The sequence below is a fragment of the Panthera leo genome, chromosome C1 (genome assembly GCF_018350215.1).
Source record: "Panthera leo isolate Ple1 chromosome C1, P.leo_Ple1_pat1.1, whole genome shotgun sequence".
NCBI lineage: Eukaryota > Metazoa > Chordata > Mammalia > Carnivora > Felidae > Panthera > Panthera leo.
The window spans coordinates 21,763,833-21,783,369 of record NC_056686.1 but is presented as its reverse complement, the minus strand read 5'-3'; the positions used below and the strand labels follow the sequence as shown (position 1 = coordinate 21,783,369).

Below are 19,537 nucleotides of genomic sequence, written 5' to 3'. Positions count from 1 at the left end.
AGTCACAAGCAGGGCCTGGGCAGTTTTACAGAGCCCAGTCCTACCTGTGATCGATGGCTTCTTCGAGTTGTTTGTAAACTACTTTTAGGCATAAATTTATCTGGATCCCTGGGCTCTCTGAAAGCTGCTATGCTGCTTTCAATTTTCTAGTCTGGCCTGGCCCCCTAGTCCCCTAGCCCCCAAGCCCACATTTCCAGACAGGCAGGTCCTGCTTTTCTTGGTTTTGTTCTCCTCTGGCTCTCTGAGGTTTAGACTCAGAGATCCCTGTGACGGCAGAGAGCAGATCGCAGACAGAAGAGAGAGGGAAGGCTAAGTGAAGAAGCAGGAGGAAACGGGAAGATTCAGGAAGTGAGTGGGGGTTTCCATCCAGGCCTAGGGTGTGTCCTCCAGCCTATCACTGCTGGCCTGATAAAGGCAGGAGGACCCAAGGAGGCCAGCTGCTCTCATTGGAGCCAAATCCTTAGTCACTTCTCTGTCTCCCTCATCAGCCTCTCCTTTGCCTTTGCTTTATTAAGTCCCAGTGTGGACACCTCTGGGGGATGTTCCTGCTCAGTGTTCTCTGAGGGGGGGACAGTGGACCCCCTCCACCCCACCAAGAACAGCCCATACCTGAGCTCATTCCTCAGAGATTTCGGTCTCCTGATGGACGACCACCTTGGTCACTGACATGTCTGGGTGCTGCTCCTTTGCCTCCTTGATGGCCTGTACGAGGACCTGAGAAAGACAGAAACAATGTTCGTCAGGCAGAAAGCAGGCTGGCTGGTGAAGGAAGGCAGGGGTCTCAGGACATCGTTTCTCTGGCAAATTAAATCTTTCCGTCTGTAGTACCGGGGCAGCATTTAGGCTAAGCCAAGCTGATAATAACCTTACCTCCCCTATCCTGCATAGGGAGGCTCCTGGACTGAAAACACAGAGACAGGGAAGGCTAGAGCTGTCGTCAAGGAATCATAAAGGGACTTTAGGGGTGACAGCTGTACCTGCTGGGTGGGTCTGGGAGGATTCACTCAAGAAGTGAGTGAAAAATCTGTATTCACTATAGGGTAGCCGGGAAGTTCAGAACAGAAGAGGAACATATAGAAGCATGCTGCAAAAAGGAAGAGGTATCTTCGGCTAACGGAGAGGAAAGAAAGGAAGAGTGGGAGGGCCTATTAGATGCCATGCATTGGCTTAAGCACATTATTATTATTATGTACTTAATCTTCAGGATGGCTCAATGAAATTAGGGTAACGTCATTGTTTCCACTTCATTTTAAAATTTTTACTTTTTAATGTTTATTTTGAGAGAGAGAGAGACAAAGCATGAATTGGGGGAGGGGCAGAGAGAGAGGGAGACACAGAATCCGAAGCAGGCTCCAGACTCTGAGCTGTCAGCACAGAGCCCGACGGGCTTGAACCCACGAACCGTGAGATCATGACCTGAGCTGAAGTTGAACACTTAACTAACTGAGCCACCCAGGCACCCCATGTTTCCACTTTGTTTTGAAGTAAGCTCTGTGCCCAACGTGGGGCTCAAACTCACAACCCCAAGATCAACAGTTGCCTGCTCTTCCAGCTGAGTCAGCCAGGCGCCCCTCATTGTTTCTATTTTACAGACAAAGAAACCGAGGTTCAGTGGTTAAATAAAGTGGTTAATGTTTCCCAGCTAGTAAGTAATGCAGCAGGGATTTTAACTTAAATCTATAAGGCTTTCTTCTTCACTACACTGTCATTTAGTTTCAGGGAGACCCTGTGTTAGCATCTGAAGGAATTCTGATCATTTTAGAAAAACTAAATGAAAACAGAGGGAAAGTCAGGGAAATGATACCACTACTCTTCCTGGGTAGCAAGTCTCTGAGCCTCAAGCTCACAGCACCCAAGGTGCTTTGGGGAACGGTGATCTGGGGATTCTCAAGAGACAGGCCCTCCCTATTAAAAAGGACACTAGGGGAGCCTGGATGGCTCAGTCAGTTAAGCATCTGAATCTTGGTTTCAGCTCAGGTCATGATCTCACAGTTCGTGAGTTTGAGCGCTACATCAGACTCTGCTGACAGCATGGAGCCTGCTTGGGATTCTCTCTCTCCTTCTGCCCCTACCCTGCTTTCTCTCTCTCTCTCTCAAAATAAATAAATAAATCAACTTAAAAAAATTTTTTTAAAAAGGGGTGCCTGGGTGGCTCAGTTGGTTAAGCGTCCAACTTTGGCTCAGGTCATGATCTCACGGTCGGTGGGTTTGAGGCCTATGCTGGGCTCTGTGCTGACAGCTCAGAGTCTGGAGCCTGCTTCGGATTCTCTGTCTCCTCTTGCCCCTCTCCTGCTCGCACTCTATCATTCTCTCTCAAAAATAAATAAACGTTAAAAAAAAATTTTAATAAATAATAAAAAAAAAAGGATTCTAGCTAGATCTGAACACTTGACTACTGACCCTGGCTCTTAAGAACTATCTCTAGGAGGGATGAGAGAAGAGGGGAAGTTCCTCTTTTGGTCTTCAGGACTCCATGAAACTGGCACCTCTATTGGCCCCTGCTCATTTTCCCTGATCTTTTTTTCCCAACCCACCTGCTCATGTGTCAAGGCCCAGCCCAAACCATCTCTTCGGTTACTCTGGCTGACACCTCTCTCTCCAGGAAAGCCTGCATCACACTACTTCTTGCTTTAATTGCCCCCCACCCATCCAGAATACACCATATCTCATCCCTTGCGTGCATCCCTCATACCTAGCAGAACCGAGGGACAAAGGAGCATCTCTCTGAGCTCTCAAGTATGTTTCTAACAATCCTGAAAGAAATCTAGGATTGTCTTTCTTTTACAGATGGCAAAATTACAGCTCAGAGAAGTAAAATAACTTGCTCAAGGACACACAGCTAGTAAGTTGCAGAATCAAGAGTCAACTCAGTGCTGTCTCACTCCAAACCCAAAACACCTTCCTGTCCTCCTGCTCTTGCTGTCTAGCACAGACTGAGCACATAGCAGGGGCTCAAATCAACCGGACCAAGTAGGTGGATGCAGGCAGGTAACAGCGGGATCCACCAAGCAGAGGTGAACAGGCTGCAGGGCCTCCCACTTGGACTCGGCAGCCATTCTCAGCTGGGAGTCTCAGCCCTGCTACCAAGGGAGCTGCCCGTGGTGCAGCTCAGGTTTTCTTTTTCTTTCTTTTTTTTTAAGGCACTCAAGATATCAGCATAAAGGCCACAGAATGATTGCTCCAGCACTGCTGTCAATGATTCCAGAAGCATTTGCATGCAGTCCCTTCCACCCCCTCTTCTCTGCAGCTTTACTGTTCTCACCTCACTCAGCAGAGAGCTAGGAGCATCAATCCTGACCTTATTATTTGTTAATTGCTTGCAGCACAATTAGCATCTAATTAATATAGAAACATAGATTTTTAGCACTCAGAAGAGCCCAGAAATGATCTAGATCAACCTATTCTCTTTTAGGAGACAAAAAAGAATCAGAGGTAGTATGGTTTGCCCAAGGTCAAACAGTAAGTCAGTGACAGATCTAGGACAGAATTGAAGTCAAGGCTCCTGATTCTCAGTCTACCTCCTCCTGCTTCCCCTCATCTCCTCTGCCACTAAGCCCTCTGAGGGCAGGGATCACACTTTCCTTTTGTCTTACTATCTTCTTCTGTCTCCAGTACACGTTTAGGGACACGCTGTCGCCTGAACAGCAACAGCTCTGTTCACTCGGAGTCCACCATGTACCTCATGGTGGACATCCCCCATCTCACCTGATTCTCACAACCACTTCGAGAGGAAGATGCCATAATGCCCATCCTAAAGATGAGGAAATGCAGGCCTAGGAAACTAAGAGCTACAATATGGGGAGATCCAGGATTTGAACACAAGCTTTTTGAGTCTAAAAAGCTTTCTATTCCTTCTATTCCACTTCATGCTCCCCCCACCTGCAGCCCCCATCCCACAGGCCTCCGTGGTCTGATTCCCTTTGCCCTTCCCATTTAAGCACTAGAGTGGCCCAGGGGGTTCCTCAGGATGAAGCTGGCAGAGGCGTCTTTTGAAAGCCAACTCCTATATCCATCAATCTTCCCTCCCAGAGACCTCCTCCATGCCCATAATCTCTTCCGTGTTCCCACCTGATCATGGTCAATATCGGCATCTCCTGTGATCACAATTCTCTTCTCAATCCGCGTCTCTGAAATCCCACCTTTTACAGTCTGAAACCAAAGGGAGGTAGTCATATGAGAAAGAAAGGAAAGGAGAAAAGGGAAAAAAACCCAGCAATAGTAAAAGATTAATCTGAAAGCTCTACTTCAAATTTTAATCTGCTGCTGGGTACTGTCTAGAATAGCTTTCTTACCCACTTGCCCAAACCCTTGGCTGCACCTACTAAAATGAGCACATCTCTATTCCCTTGGATTGCTAAGATCTTTAATAAGCAAAACAGAAAATCACAATTTGCTATTTACTTTTCCCTTTTTCTTCCTTCTAAATACCATAGATATTCAGTGAGTAAATAAAAAACAGGTAGGTTTTTCTTTTTGCTCTTTTCTGTATATTTTGATTATTTTCAAGGGGAAAAATCAGAAGACTGTGAACAAAAATGTCATGGAGCTTGAAATTAGGCTCTTTATTCTCAAGCATTTTCGTATTATTAATATCAAAAGATCCTCAAATAACCCCCTCAGAGTGGGTAGGTTTCCTTAAATAACAGATGAGGAAAACTAAGGTCTAGACACAGTAAGTAACTAACTTCTAGTCATCTGTGTATTGATACTAGAGCTTGGTCATAAATCTAGATTTCTTACTTACAAGAAAATACATTTTCCTCTAGTGCTATAGCAAACACGGACTGTTTGATTTTCAGGGAATAGTTCTGATTTTAGATAATTTGTGCTGTTTGTCCCCGTAAACAATGTTCTAATAATTCCAATATTTCAGTGGGCAAACTATAGTTCCCGTGGCCTTGACGCTGGACATGATATAAAAACTCTCTGTTGGGCCCTGAGTTCTGATTTTTTACTTGGAAAACATAGCTGCATAATAATACCAATGACGCCTGTCCTTAAACTGACTTTTTCAACTTACATCCAGACAGGGTAGTGATCAGAGAGACGCACGTGTAAAGACAACAAGCACATATGACTTTACGAGACTACTCACTAGACTAGGACACCCTCAGGGTCTCCCTAGGTTTACCACTGGGGAAAGCAGCACGGCCTTTCCATCTGTGACAGTTGGAACAATTTGGCTCAGTAGGGATGGAGCTGGAAACCCTTGCTTACGGACCAGGGTCCTTCCTACAGAGGCACCACGCTTGGCATGCCACTGACTTCCAGAAGGAAGTTCTAACTGATCTGTTACCTTGGTAATCTGAGTTGTGGTTGTACTGCTTGTGGTCTCAGATGTGATGGTCTGAGCTGTTAGCAAGACTCCTGGGTCCAAGTCTCCATTGCTATCATCAGTCTGCAGGAAAAAAAAACACAGCTCATCAACATGCCTCTCAGGAAGCCTTGTGGGCAAATGTGGCAGGAAGCAGTTTTGCTCTTTGGCTGTACATTCTAAAGCAAAAACCTAATTCCCTTACAGCGATCTCTTAATAAAGAAAACAATCCCCTGGCAACAAGGCTCCTTCTAAAAACGTTGGATGGTCAGTTTCCTTAGCACTGGGTCAGTGACAGGAGTGGATCAGAGAGAAGGCAGGAAAACAGCCAATGAGAGTGACAATGACCACACATGTGTATACAGCATTTTAGAGTTCACAAATGGCTTTCAAAACATTGTCTTTTAGGGGAGCCTGGGTGGCTCGGTCAGTTTTGCGTCCAACTTCAGCTCAGGTCATGATCTCATGATTTGTTGAGTTCAAGCCCCCTATCAGGCTCGCTGCTGTCAGCACAGAGCCTGCTTTGGATTCTCTGTCCCCCTCTCCGCCTCTCCCCTACTCGCTCACACTCTCTCTCAAAAATAAATAAACCTTAAAAAACCTTTGTCTTTTTTGATGCCCACACAAGCCCTGTGAAATCAACAGAAAGGGCAGAGACTCATTAGCATTCCCAGGTAAGAAAATGCAGGCCCAGAGAAGGCGAATGATTTGCTCAAGTACTCAAAACTTGTATGTGGCAGCTGTCCTCTCTACAAACCTGAAGCTCTTTACACACCATCTAAGGCAGGAGAAGTGTAAACTCTTGGGTGCTAAGGCATGGGTGGGTTCTGAATCATAGTGCAGAACTTTTCAGAAAGGACTGGGAAAGGTCCTTGCCAGGGCTTAAGGAGCCAAGGAATCTCAGGCTATCTTCTTTGAAAACTGAGATGGGAGACTGGAGCAAATAAGGTAGGAAATATCCCTTTAAGACACCACGGGAAGAAACCTACAAAATACCTTAATGACCCTTCTGACAACAAAACTAGTATTGAAATGGACCATCCTTATTAGGAAGGGTTTAAAAGTATTTAGAATGCCAGGCTATGAAACTAATCTACACAGAGAACAAGGGCTGCGGCTACTTCTTGTTTCTCTAGAGCTCACCACATTATGACCAAAACCAATGTATTATGATCAGGTTGGGAAATGACACTAGCAAAAAGGAAGAGAGGTGGTTATCAGTGGCCGTGGGCTGGTAGCAGGACTCAGAACTGCTGACAGCCCTGTGACTGGGATGGAAACAGAGGAGACTGGAAGGGTGGAGGCTGCTCAGAGCCAACACGCTGTCCAGAAAACAATGACCAGTAGGTTCTGGTATCGTACACGGACTCAGAGGAGATTTAGAGAATTGCAATCATTCTCATAAAGAACCTGCGGTAAAAAAAAAAAAAAAGTGTTACATTACTATGTTTTTCTGCCTCTTTATTTATGTAAGTCATTTGTATTATAAGCAGAGGACTCCAGCCTTTTTATGAACAGGACCACATTTCATTGAGGCAAAGCTTTGAGATATGGGGGGTGGGGAGACAGGAGGAGCAGATAAGAATTAGGAAGAAGAGTTTCTGGCTGGAGTTGCCTTGCAGGTAAGAATCTAGAGAAAACAAAGAGAGGGGACATGCCTGTGACACCTACATCTCACATAATCATAAATCATGCACATACATGCCAGCACCATGCTAGGTATATTGCTGGCTCGTTCGCTAACACTTTCTTCAGCCCAGACCCACTTATCTACCTTAGATTCGAACTAAACTATTATTTATTGTACTTCTACTATGTGCCAAGCACACAACGCAACTGTTAACTTAGTTAGTTGGGCCAGAGAAGTTCAATAATTTGTCAAGGTTCTATAGGCAATAAACGTTTGCACTAGAAGTTAGGGCCAGAAAACTTTTGGTCTGAAGACTGAGGTTTGGGTCCCAGCTCAGACCTAACTAGCTATGGGATTTTGGGCAAGTCCTTCTCTCTTCTCTGAGCTTTAGTTTTCTCGTCTATAACAGGCAATACTGTAAGATGGGCTCTGCCCCCACCATGGCATTATTGTGCAGATCTAAAGAGATCATAGAAGTACTTTATACATGATTATAAGAATATAAATTTGGGTGTGCTTGTTGATGCCTCAGTCTTAAGGTTAAGCCTCTGACCCTTGATTTCGGCTCAGGTCATGATCTCACGGTCTGGGAGATCAAGCCCCACATCAGATTCCTCACTGAGAGCAGAGAGCCTTCTTTGGGATTCTCTCTCCCTCTCTCTCTCTCTCTCTCTCTGCCCTTCCTCCCTCACTCCCTCCCTCCCTCTCTCTCTCTCTCTCTCTCTCTGCCCTTCCTCCCTCACTCCCTCCCTCCCTCTCTCTCTCTCTCTCCAAATAAATACATTTTTTTAAAAAGAATATAAATTTGTGTGTCAGGAGGGCTAAACCTTTTTGAGAGCTCCACCTCTACTAAATCTGTGACTCTATCGTATTTTTCTACTTCCCACCAACTGCCTCCCTGCTTTCTGTCTCTGAAGAAGTGGAAGATGGAGGAGACTTTGTTATGATTTCTGACTTATACTCTTCCCACAAGTGGTCTCTTTCCTTTGACCCTTTAACCAATGTTTCCTTAAAATGGTATGGTGGCTTTGACAGCCGTTTATAAAGTTAAACATCCATTTATCCTATGACCTAGCAATTCCACTCTTAGGTGTTTACCCAAGATAAGTGAAGACATATGTCTACACAAAGACCTGCACATGAGTGTTTACAGTATCTTTATTCACATTTGCTCCAAACTGGCATCAACTCAAATGTCCATCAACAAAGGAAAGGATAAACAAATTGTGGCACACTCAAACAATGGGATACTATTCAACAATAAAAAACAGCAAACTACAGACTCATATAACTTTGATGAACCAAACAAACAAACAAACAAACAAAACCCATGTTCGGACACAAAAGTGTACTACTGTATACTTCCATTTATATGGAATCCAAGAACAGGTAAAATTAAGCTAAGGTGATAGAAATCAAAGCAGTAGCTGCCTAGAGGGGTAGGAAGCAACTAGAAGAGTTGAAGAGGGTTTCAGGAGTAATGGAAATGTTCTGTATCCCAAATGTGTCTGGTCACACAGGAATATACATCTGTGGAAATCAATCAAATTGAACACTTAAAATCTGTGCATTTCCCTGTACCTAAGTTTTTTTTTTTTTTTAATGTTTATCTATTTATTTTGAGAGAGAGAGACAGTAAGACAGTGTGTGCAGGAGCAGGGAAGGGGCAGAGAGAGCCTGACACAGGGCTCAAACCCACAAACCGTGAGATCATGACCTGAGCCAAAGTCAGATACTTAACCAACTGAGCCAACCAGGCACCCCAGTGACAACTTAATTTGAAGTGCACATTAACTCGTTCCTTGTAACAACCCTAGGAGGTGGAACTATTATTAGCTCCATTTTACAAATGAGGAAACTGAGGCACAGAGTGATTAACTTGATTGCACACTAGTAAGTGATGGAGCAGGTTTAAACCCAGGAAATTTGATTGTAAAGTCAGTACTTTCCCCACTCTACTCTGCTGTCTAGCATGAGTAATGAGAAGTGATTTGTATTTTGGCCGACTGTCTTAAGCCTAATTAAAATGAAATAAAGGTAGATATATAACAATACAATATAGCAATAGCTACCATTTTTTAATACCTACTATACGCCAGGCAAATATTATCTTTACCTTAATAACCTTATAAATACATTTTTCAGACGAGAAAGCTAAGACTCAAAAAGTTTAAGTGACTTACCAAAGGTCACAAAACCAGCAAGTGCTGGAATTAAGATCCAAGTCTAACTCCAAAGCCCACACGCTTTCTCTAGCACATGATGTTGCCTCTGTATTTCTCCTACATGTGAATATATTTTAAAATGACTGCTTCCTGGGGCACCTGGGTAGCTCCGTTGGTTAAGTGTCCCAACTCTTGATTTCAGCTCAGGTCATGATCCCAGGGTCATGGGATTGAGCCCTGCATCAAGCTTTACCCTGACAGCTTGAGATTCTCCTTCCCACTCTCCTTGCCCCTCTCCCACTTGCATGCACACACATACACTCTCTCAAAAACAAAAACAAAAGCAAAAAACAAAAACCTAAAATGACTGCTTCCTTTTCCTTTTTTTACAGGGGCTACACTCAAACCACGTGGGCTTCTGTGTGCAGGTTGGCCCTAACAACTTTCATGCATATGCTACAAAATTCACTTCAAAATGGAACAAGATGAAATGTCAGTCTCCTCCCACTCCTGACCACAGTCCTGTAGTCCCAGATCCTTCATCGAGGCCACCACTGCTTTTTGGGGTTTTTTTTTTTTTGAGTACTCATTCATTCAGAGATAATATATTCATATATGAGCCTCCTCTTTCCCTCCTATAAACAGCATATTATTTATACCACATTCCACTATGCTTTTTAATCTATTAACTTATTACACAGATTATTTCCATCAGAAGCTTTTTTTAATAGCTGTGCCGAATTATATTAATTGTATATATCATAATTTATTTAACCTGTTCCCTACTGGTGGCTAGTTAGGTTGTTTCCATGGCAATGACAATTTAAAGAGTTTCCTACCATATGAAAGTAATTCTTACATCCTCTGGTTAATAACATGCACAATCTTAAAGTAATTTCCTATTCCTTCCTTTTTCAACCCCCTGCACTGCCAAGTCCTATTCATTCATTTCTGTCTCTCTTGACACAGTTCTTTCTCTCATTTCCTCCAGCTACACTTCAGTTCTTTATAAGCATCTCCCCAGACTAGCTCTAGTCATATTCCTGTCTCCAGGCATCCCCCGACTTTAAAATATTCAGCACACAGCTTTAGGAATCATCTTCCAGAAATCATGCTTCAATGATGTTGCTTTACCACCACTGCTCAAACACTTTAAGCAGCCTTTCATTATTTATCAAACTCGAATTCCACACTCTAGACCACAAGAGAGAAGAGGGAAGCATACAAACATTAACTGAACATCCATGAATGTGCCAAACACTGTGCAGACATCATTTTACTTAATCCTCCCTCAAATCTTGCAATGGAATGTGATATTAGCCCCATTTTACAGCCAAGAAAACAGAGGGTTAGAGAGATTAGCGACTTGTTTAAAGTTATCCAGCTAGTATGTGGTTGAGCTAGGATACAATTTCTGTTTGTCTAATTGCAAAGCACATGCTTTTAATCGGCAAGTGACACTGTTTGCTAAAAGGGATATCTTCATCCAGTTCATAGTGTGAGAATTAACCATAAGGATTTAGGGGAAATCACTCAGCCAGAGCTTCGCACAGCTGCCTCATTCCTGTCATGCAGGCTTCAACCAAAATGTGGCCTCCTCAGACAGGATTTTCCTGACTATGCCAGCCCCACAGGAACAACCTTTCATACAATCTCATATTGTCTAATTCTTTTTTTTTTAAGTTTATTTATTTTATTTTCAGAAAGAGAGTGTGTGCAAGTAAGGGAGGAGCATAGAGAGAGAAAGAGAATCCCAAGCAGGCTCCCCGCTGTCGGTGGAGAGCATTATTTGAGGCTTGATCTTAAAAACCGTGAGATCATGGGGCACCTGGGTGGCTCAGTTGATTGAGCTTCTGACTTTGGCTCAGGTCATGATCTCGTGGTCTGTGCGTTCAAGCCCCGCGTCGGGCTCTGTGCTGACAGCTCAGAGCCTGGAGCCTGCTTCGGATTCTGTGTCTCCCTCTCTGTCTGCCCCTCCCTGCTCATGCTCTGTCTCCCTCTCTCTCTGTCAAAAATAAATAAACGTTAAAAAAAAAAATTTTAGGGGTACCTGAGTGGCTCAGTCAGTTGAGCGCCCGACTTTGGCTCAGGTCATGATCTCACAGTCCGTGAGTTTGAACCCCATGTCGGGCTCTGTGCTGACCGCTCAGAGCCTGGAGCCTGCTTCAGATTCTGTGTCTCCCTCTCTCTCTCTCTGCCCCTCCCTCTGTTCACACTCTGTCTCTCTCTCAAAATAAAGACACAAAAATTAAAAAAAACCAACAACAAAAAACCAACCGTGAGATCATGACCTGAGCAAGATCACAAGTCGGATGCTTAACTGACTGAGCCACCCAGGTGCCCCTCGTATTGTCTAACTCTTTACCCTATTTTAGTTTCTTTATAGCATTTACCATGTCTGAAATTTATACACTTGTTTATGTGTTTTGTTGTCTGTTTCTGACAACTATAACCAAAGTTCCAGACAGATCCTCTGTCTACCTTGTAGACTGCTTTGACCTAATACATAAATGCACTCAACAAATATCTGCTTATATTTGCTTATCAGTTTATAGAGGGAAAACTTTTTCTAACTTTTGGCTTCTGTGAATCAAAAAAAAAAAAAAAAGGGAAAAAACCTGATTCAACATAAAGCAACTCTTAGCTCATTCAAATTACCAACAATGAAGGAGAAATTTTGCTAAAAGTATACAAAATTTCTATTTAAATAAAAATTGTGAATACTTAAATTCTTGTGCGAGACCCTGAGATCAAGACCTGAGCTGAGATCAAGATTTAGGCACTTAACTGACTGAGTCACTCAGGTACCCCAATTCTTGTGTGGTTTTAAATTTAATTGGAATAAATGATAATCATCATAGCTGTTACTTATTTACACTTGCAGGCATGATGCTCAAGTCAAGTTCATACAGTATGTATCTTATATAATCTTCATAATAAAATCATGAGGCAGATATTAACATCATGGGCGGGGTGGAGGAAGAAGGGGAGGGGCCAATCAAGGCTCAGAGACATTCAATCACTTGCAGTAACTGAAGTGGAGAAGCTCCACTTTGTTTGATCCAAAGCCCATGTTCTTAACCATTACACAGACTGCCTTCCCTAATTGAATTGGGTGGATATCAGCAAACAGACGCAAGACAACTTCGCTTTTAATGAAGTACTTTGGGATATCCTTAGATCAGTAATCTCTTCTAAAAAGAATTACCCCAGAAAAGCCCAGCATTATTTGCAGCAAATAATTAGAGACTCTGTAAAGAAAGAAGGTTATTTATTGTGTTTACTTCAGTCTTGGCTTCTGAAACATCACACCATGTCCTACCTGGGCAGCCTCATAAGTGATGGTCTTGGTCTCAGTGTGAACAATAGGGACATCTTTGGTTGGGATTTCGCTTTTCAAAGCACTGGCAGTATCTGAGATGGTGACAGTCTGAGTCTTCACCAGGGGAGGCTGTGAAGCAGTAAAGAAACAGAGTTACCAGAGTCTTCTGAAGGCTACAGAGAACTAATCTTCTGACATTGATCTGATCAAAGTGGTAGCTGTAATCAAGCAAAGGGCTAGCTCAGTCTCTGCCCGAGACTTGGACACTATTCCAAAGTAGCCTTGACAAGGTGTCCAATCATGAGGGATATTAAAAAACAGCATTACTGTAATCATTTTCATATGCTTAATGGAAAGCTGTAAGATCAGACAGTTATGATCGGTGATATGAAACACTTTAGACTGACCTTCAGAATTTGAATATAAAACTGTTTGCCAAACAGCAGTCACTTTTGTTTGTCCTTGTGACTGTGCCATTATAATTAAGAAAATCGGTCGCATTTCCTCCACTAACTACAAATGGTACATGAAACAGCAGTGGCATTGGAGTGCATTATCCTGGAATTCATCAACTTCTTTCAAATCAATGTCAGACATTCACTTTGGAGTTCTTGAGAAGAAAAACAGTATTTGGAAAACTGGAAAGAAAATAATCACTTCTACCACCACCTGGTGATTAATCTCAGAATTTCAGAAGAATGAACATTAGTAGAATATCAAAGGCTTCTTGTCCATCAGCTCCCCTTCCAAAGTCTATGAATCACCCTAAAACTACCACTTGATTGTGATAAAGGTAAGTGGCCATCCACCTTAGCATAGGAGATTAGTGCCTATGAGCACGGAAGTCCTTGTGAGTGGGGTCAGTGGGAGTGGTGGGCTATACTATGCGGCTGCGATGCATAAATCATTATTTGGGGTCTGAAAGCACATAAACAAAAATCAGTTGCTTCTTTTAATTAAGAGTATTTGAATCTTTTGAGCATGGCCTCCGAACACTTAATGGCTCTTCATCATGGAAGTCTCAGAAATTCACCTCTTTATGTAGCCCATACTTGAACAAGGGAAAGAGGAAGCCACTTACACCAGCTTCATAAAGATAAACAGCTGGAATTCACCCCCAAGAATTTTGTTACGTCATCAGGGGAGAAAGCATTTCTAGCCACGGAGTTAATCCCTCTGAATACATTTATCTGTAGTAATCGAGGGCTTTAATTTTATTCTGTGATTCTGAAGAAAGCAGAGAGGCCACTGCCCTCATCATCACCACCACCACCACCTCCTCCACACAGCAGATTCTGGCCCTCTCCCAAAGTGAGTCATTAGACCTGCATCATTGAAATGGTTACTACCTGGAAACTTCGAATGAGGGTGGGGAACTGGTTACCCACACGAGAGTCAAGAAATGATCCATTGTGCTTTCCAAGTGGCTCTCCTGGTGTAACATGTTCTTCACTACTCTCTGCCTTTTTTTCACCAAGTTGCAGCTGAGAGGAAGCTGGTGATACTGAGAACCGTAAGACACCGGCCTGTTCCTCCACTCCTATACATTCCCCACTTGAGCCTCCCGGCATTTCCTTAATATCAAGATAGCCAGCTGCTCCCTGCTCCTTCTCTTCTGTCTCCTTGCTGCTTATGGAGAGGGAGCCAAACTCAAAGCTTTGTGGAGACTCCGACGGGGTGGTCATTTGGCTCTTACTAGGAATTAGTGAATGCTTGGGACCATCCCATTCAGAGTCAGGGCTGGTAGATGGCCCCTTTGTCACGGCAGCCACCTCCTCTGTGCGAATGCCGTTTATATTCTACAAATGAATGAACACATACAAAAGCAAGAAGATTAGGAATAAGTGGGGAATATTGTGAACTCTGAGAATCAACAATGATTTTTAAGAGGTCTAAAAAATATTACTACGAATACAAACCAAGAATCTTAGCTCCTGAGGTAGCCAAAAGGAAAAACTGCTGTTCACTAAACATATCCATGGCTTAAGCAGTTCCAACCTCATTTTGGTCGTATTTCTAGAACACTGGTAACCCGTGAAATAATTGCGATGTGCCTCACAGAGTACCGAGCACTTTGTATTACTGTGATCGTCCCTGTATAACACATACTCTTCATACTTAAAAGAGTTACTTTGCTATTCCTAAATACCTAACTCATTACTATGCACAGGGAACTGTGCAATTTGTGAGCCAATCAAAAGATACTCTCCAGTAGCCTGATCAGGTTGAAAAATGTCTCATATCTCCAAGCCGTAAATACCATCACATTAGCCCCTGAGGGAGAAGCTAACATCTTGACTTTAAACTAAAAGGTTCAATACATCCAGAACGAACTTAATGTAACCACTGTCATGACAGTAAATATCAAAAATAGTGAAGTGTTTCTTCACTGTAAACAGTGACCCAGCAGCTGAGATATATTTCTTCATAGATGAATGACATATCTCCAACCCCTAAGAGAAGTAAGTCCTGGAAACAGTTCCCTCCTGGGCTAAATGCCTCACACCACAGGAAAAAGATCTAAAATAAGTACTTCCAAGAGAACGTGGATGACAAGATAACATCACCGTGGATGCACATAATCCTAAAGTTTAAAGAAAGTTGCTGTGGGTAGAAGGGAAGGAATTCACATCAGTAAAAAACGAATATGAGTCATTTGAAAAACGAATAGTCTGACAGAAGCCAAATGTCATAAAAGTAAACATCTGCGTGTGCTTACCAGAAAGCCACTTAGGCCTGAAATTTTGGTTCAGATCAACTTACCATATTCCATACCACCTAGCAACTTAATAACTGAAAAGGACTCTTTTAAAAAGGTATTCCTGGAGTAAATGACACATTCCTGGTTCAGCTTACACATTTTCGTACTCAAATCATGTTAGTTACATATATTATATATTTTTTAAAAAACCACTGCTAGTCCTTAACTTGTAAACCAACCTACATTGTGATGAATACAAACCAGTGCCCTATTAAGGCAAGAAAGGATGCACTGCTCGAGAAACCTCAGTCCAACTTCACTTCTAAGCCATCTTGAAACAGTCAACTCAAGAGCATCTCAGAGTGGTACAAGTTGAATTTCAATTAGGCAGGTCTTTTGTGGACTGATTTGAATATTACTTAGGGCATGAAAAACAGGACTGAGAGATGACAACAGAAACTGCCTCTGTCTGCAGATGAATCAGAGATACACAAAATCTTGCTAAGAGTATTTGAATATCCTCCTATTTAAAATGAGAATAACACCTGGTTTGACTCATGGGGTCTGAAGATCAAATACGATAATAAATGTGAAAGCCCTTGGTAAATTCTTTTTTTTTTCTTCAATTTTTAATGTTTATTTATTTTTGAGAGAGAGAGACAGACGGACAGACAGTTTGTGAGCAGGGGAGGGGCAGAGGGAGAGGGAGACAGAATCTGAAGCAGGCTCTGAGCTGTCAGCACAGAACACAATGCAGGGCTCGAACTCACGAACCACAAGATCATGACCTGAGCTGAAGTCAGAAGCTTAACCGACTGAGCCACCCAGGTGCCCCTAGCACTTGGTAAATTCTAAAGTACCAGATAGATTCACTTAATTCAACCAACATTCTAAGCTCCTATAATAGTAAGGTCTGGGGACACTAAAATAAATTTGTTGTTATTATTTACACACTGTATTACTTTCTAGGGCATTTATCTCACCATTTCTTTGGAGTCAGACAAGCTGTTAGAGCTGTCCAAAAATAGATCAGCTGGTAATAAACAAATAGGCTTTCTCAAATTGCTATATGCTACTTCTAGCAATGTGAAGAGCATATCCAAACCCACTCACATGGAGAAAAACTTCATGGCTTTTCCAAACAAATTTGTCACAACTGAGGATGACTTATAACCAGGAAAATACCTAAGATAAACAAGTAAGAGCCTATTTTATACCAATAGGTATAAGTGACACGTGGTGGTCTGTCATCAAGAAGCCATTTGTGAATAAACATTGCTTAGGCCAGCAACACCTGGTCCAAAGCTGCCTACTGTTGAGTAAAATTTGAGCAATCAGTTGTTTCAAAGCATATATACAGTGGACCACAGCTAAAAGCTGCAGCCATAGTAATAACAACAAATATTCACTGATCACTTAATAAGTGTTAGTCACTAGAAATAAAAGGAAAATTGATAACAGGTTATATCACTAATTAGAGCATTTTTACATATGGTCAGATCAACCTCCCAGTTGGCTCTGTTGTCCAGATCTCTTGGACACAGCCAACTACTTACTGGACATGCTCCCAGCCATATGGAATGCAATATGCCCCAATCTAAACTCATCTCTGCTGCTGCCTGGACCTGCCACCCCCACTTCTTTCATCATTTCTATTATATTGGTAAACGGCACCACCATCCATCCAGTCTTCCATGCCAGAATCCTGAAATCATCTTCAATGCCTTTCGTACACACATCCACCAACCCCCAGAGATTACTCAATCAAGTCATTTCCATTCCATTTTAATATCGCCCTTATCTACGTGCTTGTTTCTATTCCCTCCTTTACTACCTTCATTCAGGCTCTTGTAATGCCACACCTACCTTACTACTAATGCCATGAACAGTTTTTCTTCTTTGCTTTTTTCCTTCCTTCTTTCTCATCTCAAACCTTCCTTGAACACATCCTCTATTCTGCTGCTAAAGCATTTATTTCTAAAATGAAACATTGCAAACTCTATTCTGCAGCTTAAACCCCTTCAAATAAAATAAAATAAAACAAACAAAAATCCTTCAGTGGTTCTTCACTGTCTTCTGGTTAAAGCTCAGACCCTTTAGTAAGACATAGAAAATACTTTATTTAACCAAGAATCAGATGCTTAACCAACTGAGCCACCCAGGTGCCCCAACATAGAAAATACTTTAAAATATGACTCCTGCCTCTCTTTCCAGCTTCACTGTGCTGCACCTTCACAGACATCCTTCTTTCCATTAATTCAAAACTATTTGCAGTTCCTAGTACAGGGCATGATTGCTTTTGCCTCCCTGCCCTTGCAAATATTGTCAATATTTTTCCTTTTGCCTGGAAGTCCATGCTCAGCTTAAGTATCAGTTCTTCTGGAAGTCTCCCCACTGGCTGCTTAAAGAATGGTTAGATATTATTCCTCTTTTGTTCCTATTGCACCTTGTTATTACTGGTTTAGTAATCTATTTTTCCCATTAGACTGTGAGTTCCTTGGGTGTGTTGAGGGAGATAAGGACTTCCTATGTTACTTAGTTCTGTATCTCTTTTGTTCAGTTTTTGTCACATAATAGATATTCAGTAAAACTTGTCAAAAGTATATTCAATAAATCCAGGTGACTTGAGAACTTCTGTCTGGTCTCGTGCTATTCAAAAACTGAAAAAGTGTGTTCAGAAAGAACATAAAAAGTGGCTAACTTGACCAGACCCACTGTCTAGTCCAGCATTTTATCTCCTATACCAGTAAAATAAGAGGAAAGTGTTATTCATGTTCACCACATGCCAGGTATTGCACTGGTCACTTTAAAGTTTATTTATTTTGAGAGAGAGCGAGAGAGCAGGAGAACGGCAGAGACAGAGGGAGAGAAAGAATCCCAAGTAGGTTCCTCACTGTCAGCGCAGAGCCCGACGCAGGGCTCAAATTTATGAACCCTGAGATCATGACCTGAGCAGAAATCAAGAGTCAGATGCCTAACTGACTGAACCACCAGGCACCCCTGAGCTAGTCACTTTAACACGTTTTCTCACTTAATTTTCGACAACCTCACTATGAAGTAGTCACTATCTCTATTTTATAGATGAAGAAATGGAGAGGTTAAACAACTCAGAGCTAGTTAAGTGACAAAGCTAGGGTTTAAACTCAAGTTGGTTTCTGGTTCTAAAGCCCATTTCTTCCCCTGGCAACAAAGTATTTACTTGAAGTAGGACCAGAGGACACGTCCTATTATGTTCAAAACAATATACACCAAACCTGACTATACTCTTAAGAAGTACAAAGACTGTCCAAAGTCCCCTTAGCAGGGCCTGATTTTAGTGGCCAACACTACACTTTTATTTTATTTTAATTTTTTTTTTAAGTTTACTTATTTGAGAGAGAGACAGAGCAAGAGCAAGAAAGCAGGGGTGGGGCAGAGAGTGAGGGAGAGAGAGAATCCCAAGTAGGCTCCACACTGTCAGCACGGAGCCCCATGCCAGGCTCGAACCCATGAACCATGAGATCATGAGATCATGACCTGAGCCAAAATCAAGAGTCAGACGCTTAACCAACTGAGCCACCCAGGCACCTCTAATACTTTTAAAAATAAGGATAAGTCTGAAAAGCCAGAAGAATAGATTGAGGCAAAAAGAAGACATAAAATCTCCATGACATAAGATTCCCAAACTTTGACAAATAACCTAAGTGAGGAATTTTAACTGATAGTGTTGTGCCTTTAGCTATGACCATCAGCAAAGGCTACTGGATTATATAAGACTACACAACTGCATATACCAAATGGGCCTGGAAACTTAAAAAGAAATTTTTTTTAATGTTTATTCATTTTTGAAAGACAGAGATACAGCACAAGCAGGGGTGGGGTGGAGAGAGAGGGGGACACAGAATCTGAAGCAGTAAATGGGCCTGGAAACTTTAAAGGAATCTTCTCAGGGTATGAACAAATATAGGACTTTGTGTGAACATCCCACAGTAACTGACAAAATTGAGACTTAATTGTGATCCAAAGGTGTTCATGTAGATGCTGTTTATCTGGACTGCTGGGGGATCTAGAAGGAGAGAGACGCTACAATAGGAAGACCAGTTGCCTGTACAAAGTACTGCTGGGCAATGTAACTGGTTTCAGGAATATGAGAAGGAAGAATGTTAGAGAAATATTTAATTGAGAACACTATTTGAAAATTTTCAATTTTATTTGAAAAGTGAATGGTTCCTGCTAAGTATGAGAATTCACTATTTTATTTGGGGGGAAGAAAAGAGTTTTTTCCCAAAAGGGTTTCTCTTGAAAAGTTTTTTTTTTTTTTCAGAAGGATTATGTCTCAGGATCATCAAACCTTTGCAGGCATGTGCCCTTGTGAGTTCTAAATGACGTCTCCCTTGACTTAAAAATCCCAGACATCGTTAAGAG

At 42.2% G+C, this 19,537-nt stretch overlaps 1 protein-coding gene across 15 annotated transcripts in view; it reads right to left on the bottom strand.

Moving 5' to 3' along the window:
* Window positions 1-19,537, bottom strand: part of EPB41 (erythrocyte membrane protein band 4.1) — a 200,107-nt gene that overhangs the window by 3,137 nt on the left and 177,433 nt on the right. For 9 of the 15 annotated variants that reach the window (XM_042953637.1, XM_042953632.1, XM_042953631.1 and 6 more), the window contains 5 exons: window positions 13,782-14,231; window positions 12,433-12,561; window positions 5,297-5,398; window positions 4,069-4,149; window positions 610-714 (listed from right to left, as the gene is read on the bottom strand). In XM_042953637.1, coding sequence (XP_042809571.1) covers window positions 616-714; window positions 4,069-4,149; window positions 5,297-5,398; window positions 12,433-12,561; window positions 13,782-14,231 — 861 coding nt within the window. In that variant the 3' untranslated portion in view covers window positions 610-615. Of the gene's footprint in view, window positions 1-609; window positions 715-4,068; window positions 4,150-5,296; window positions 5,399-12,432; window positions 12,562-13,781; window positions 14,232-19,537 lie in introns of those variants that run through there. The other 6 variants (XM_042953638.1, XM_042953639.1, XM_042953640.1 and 3 more) reach the window with 2 other exon arrangements.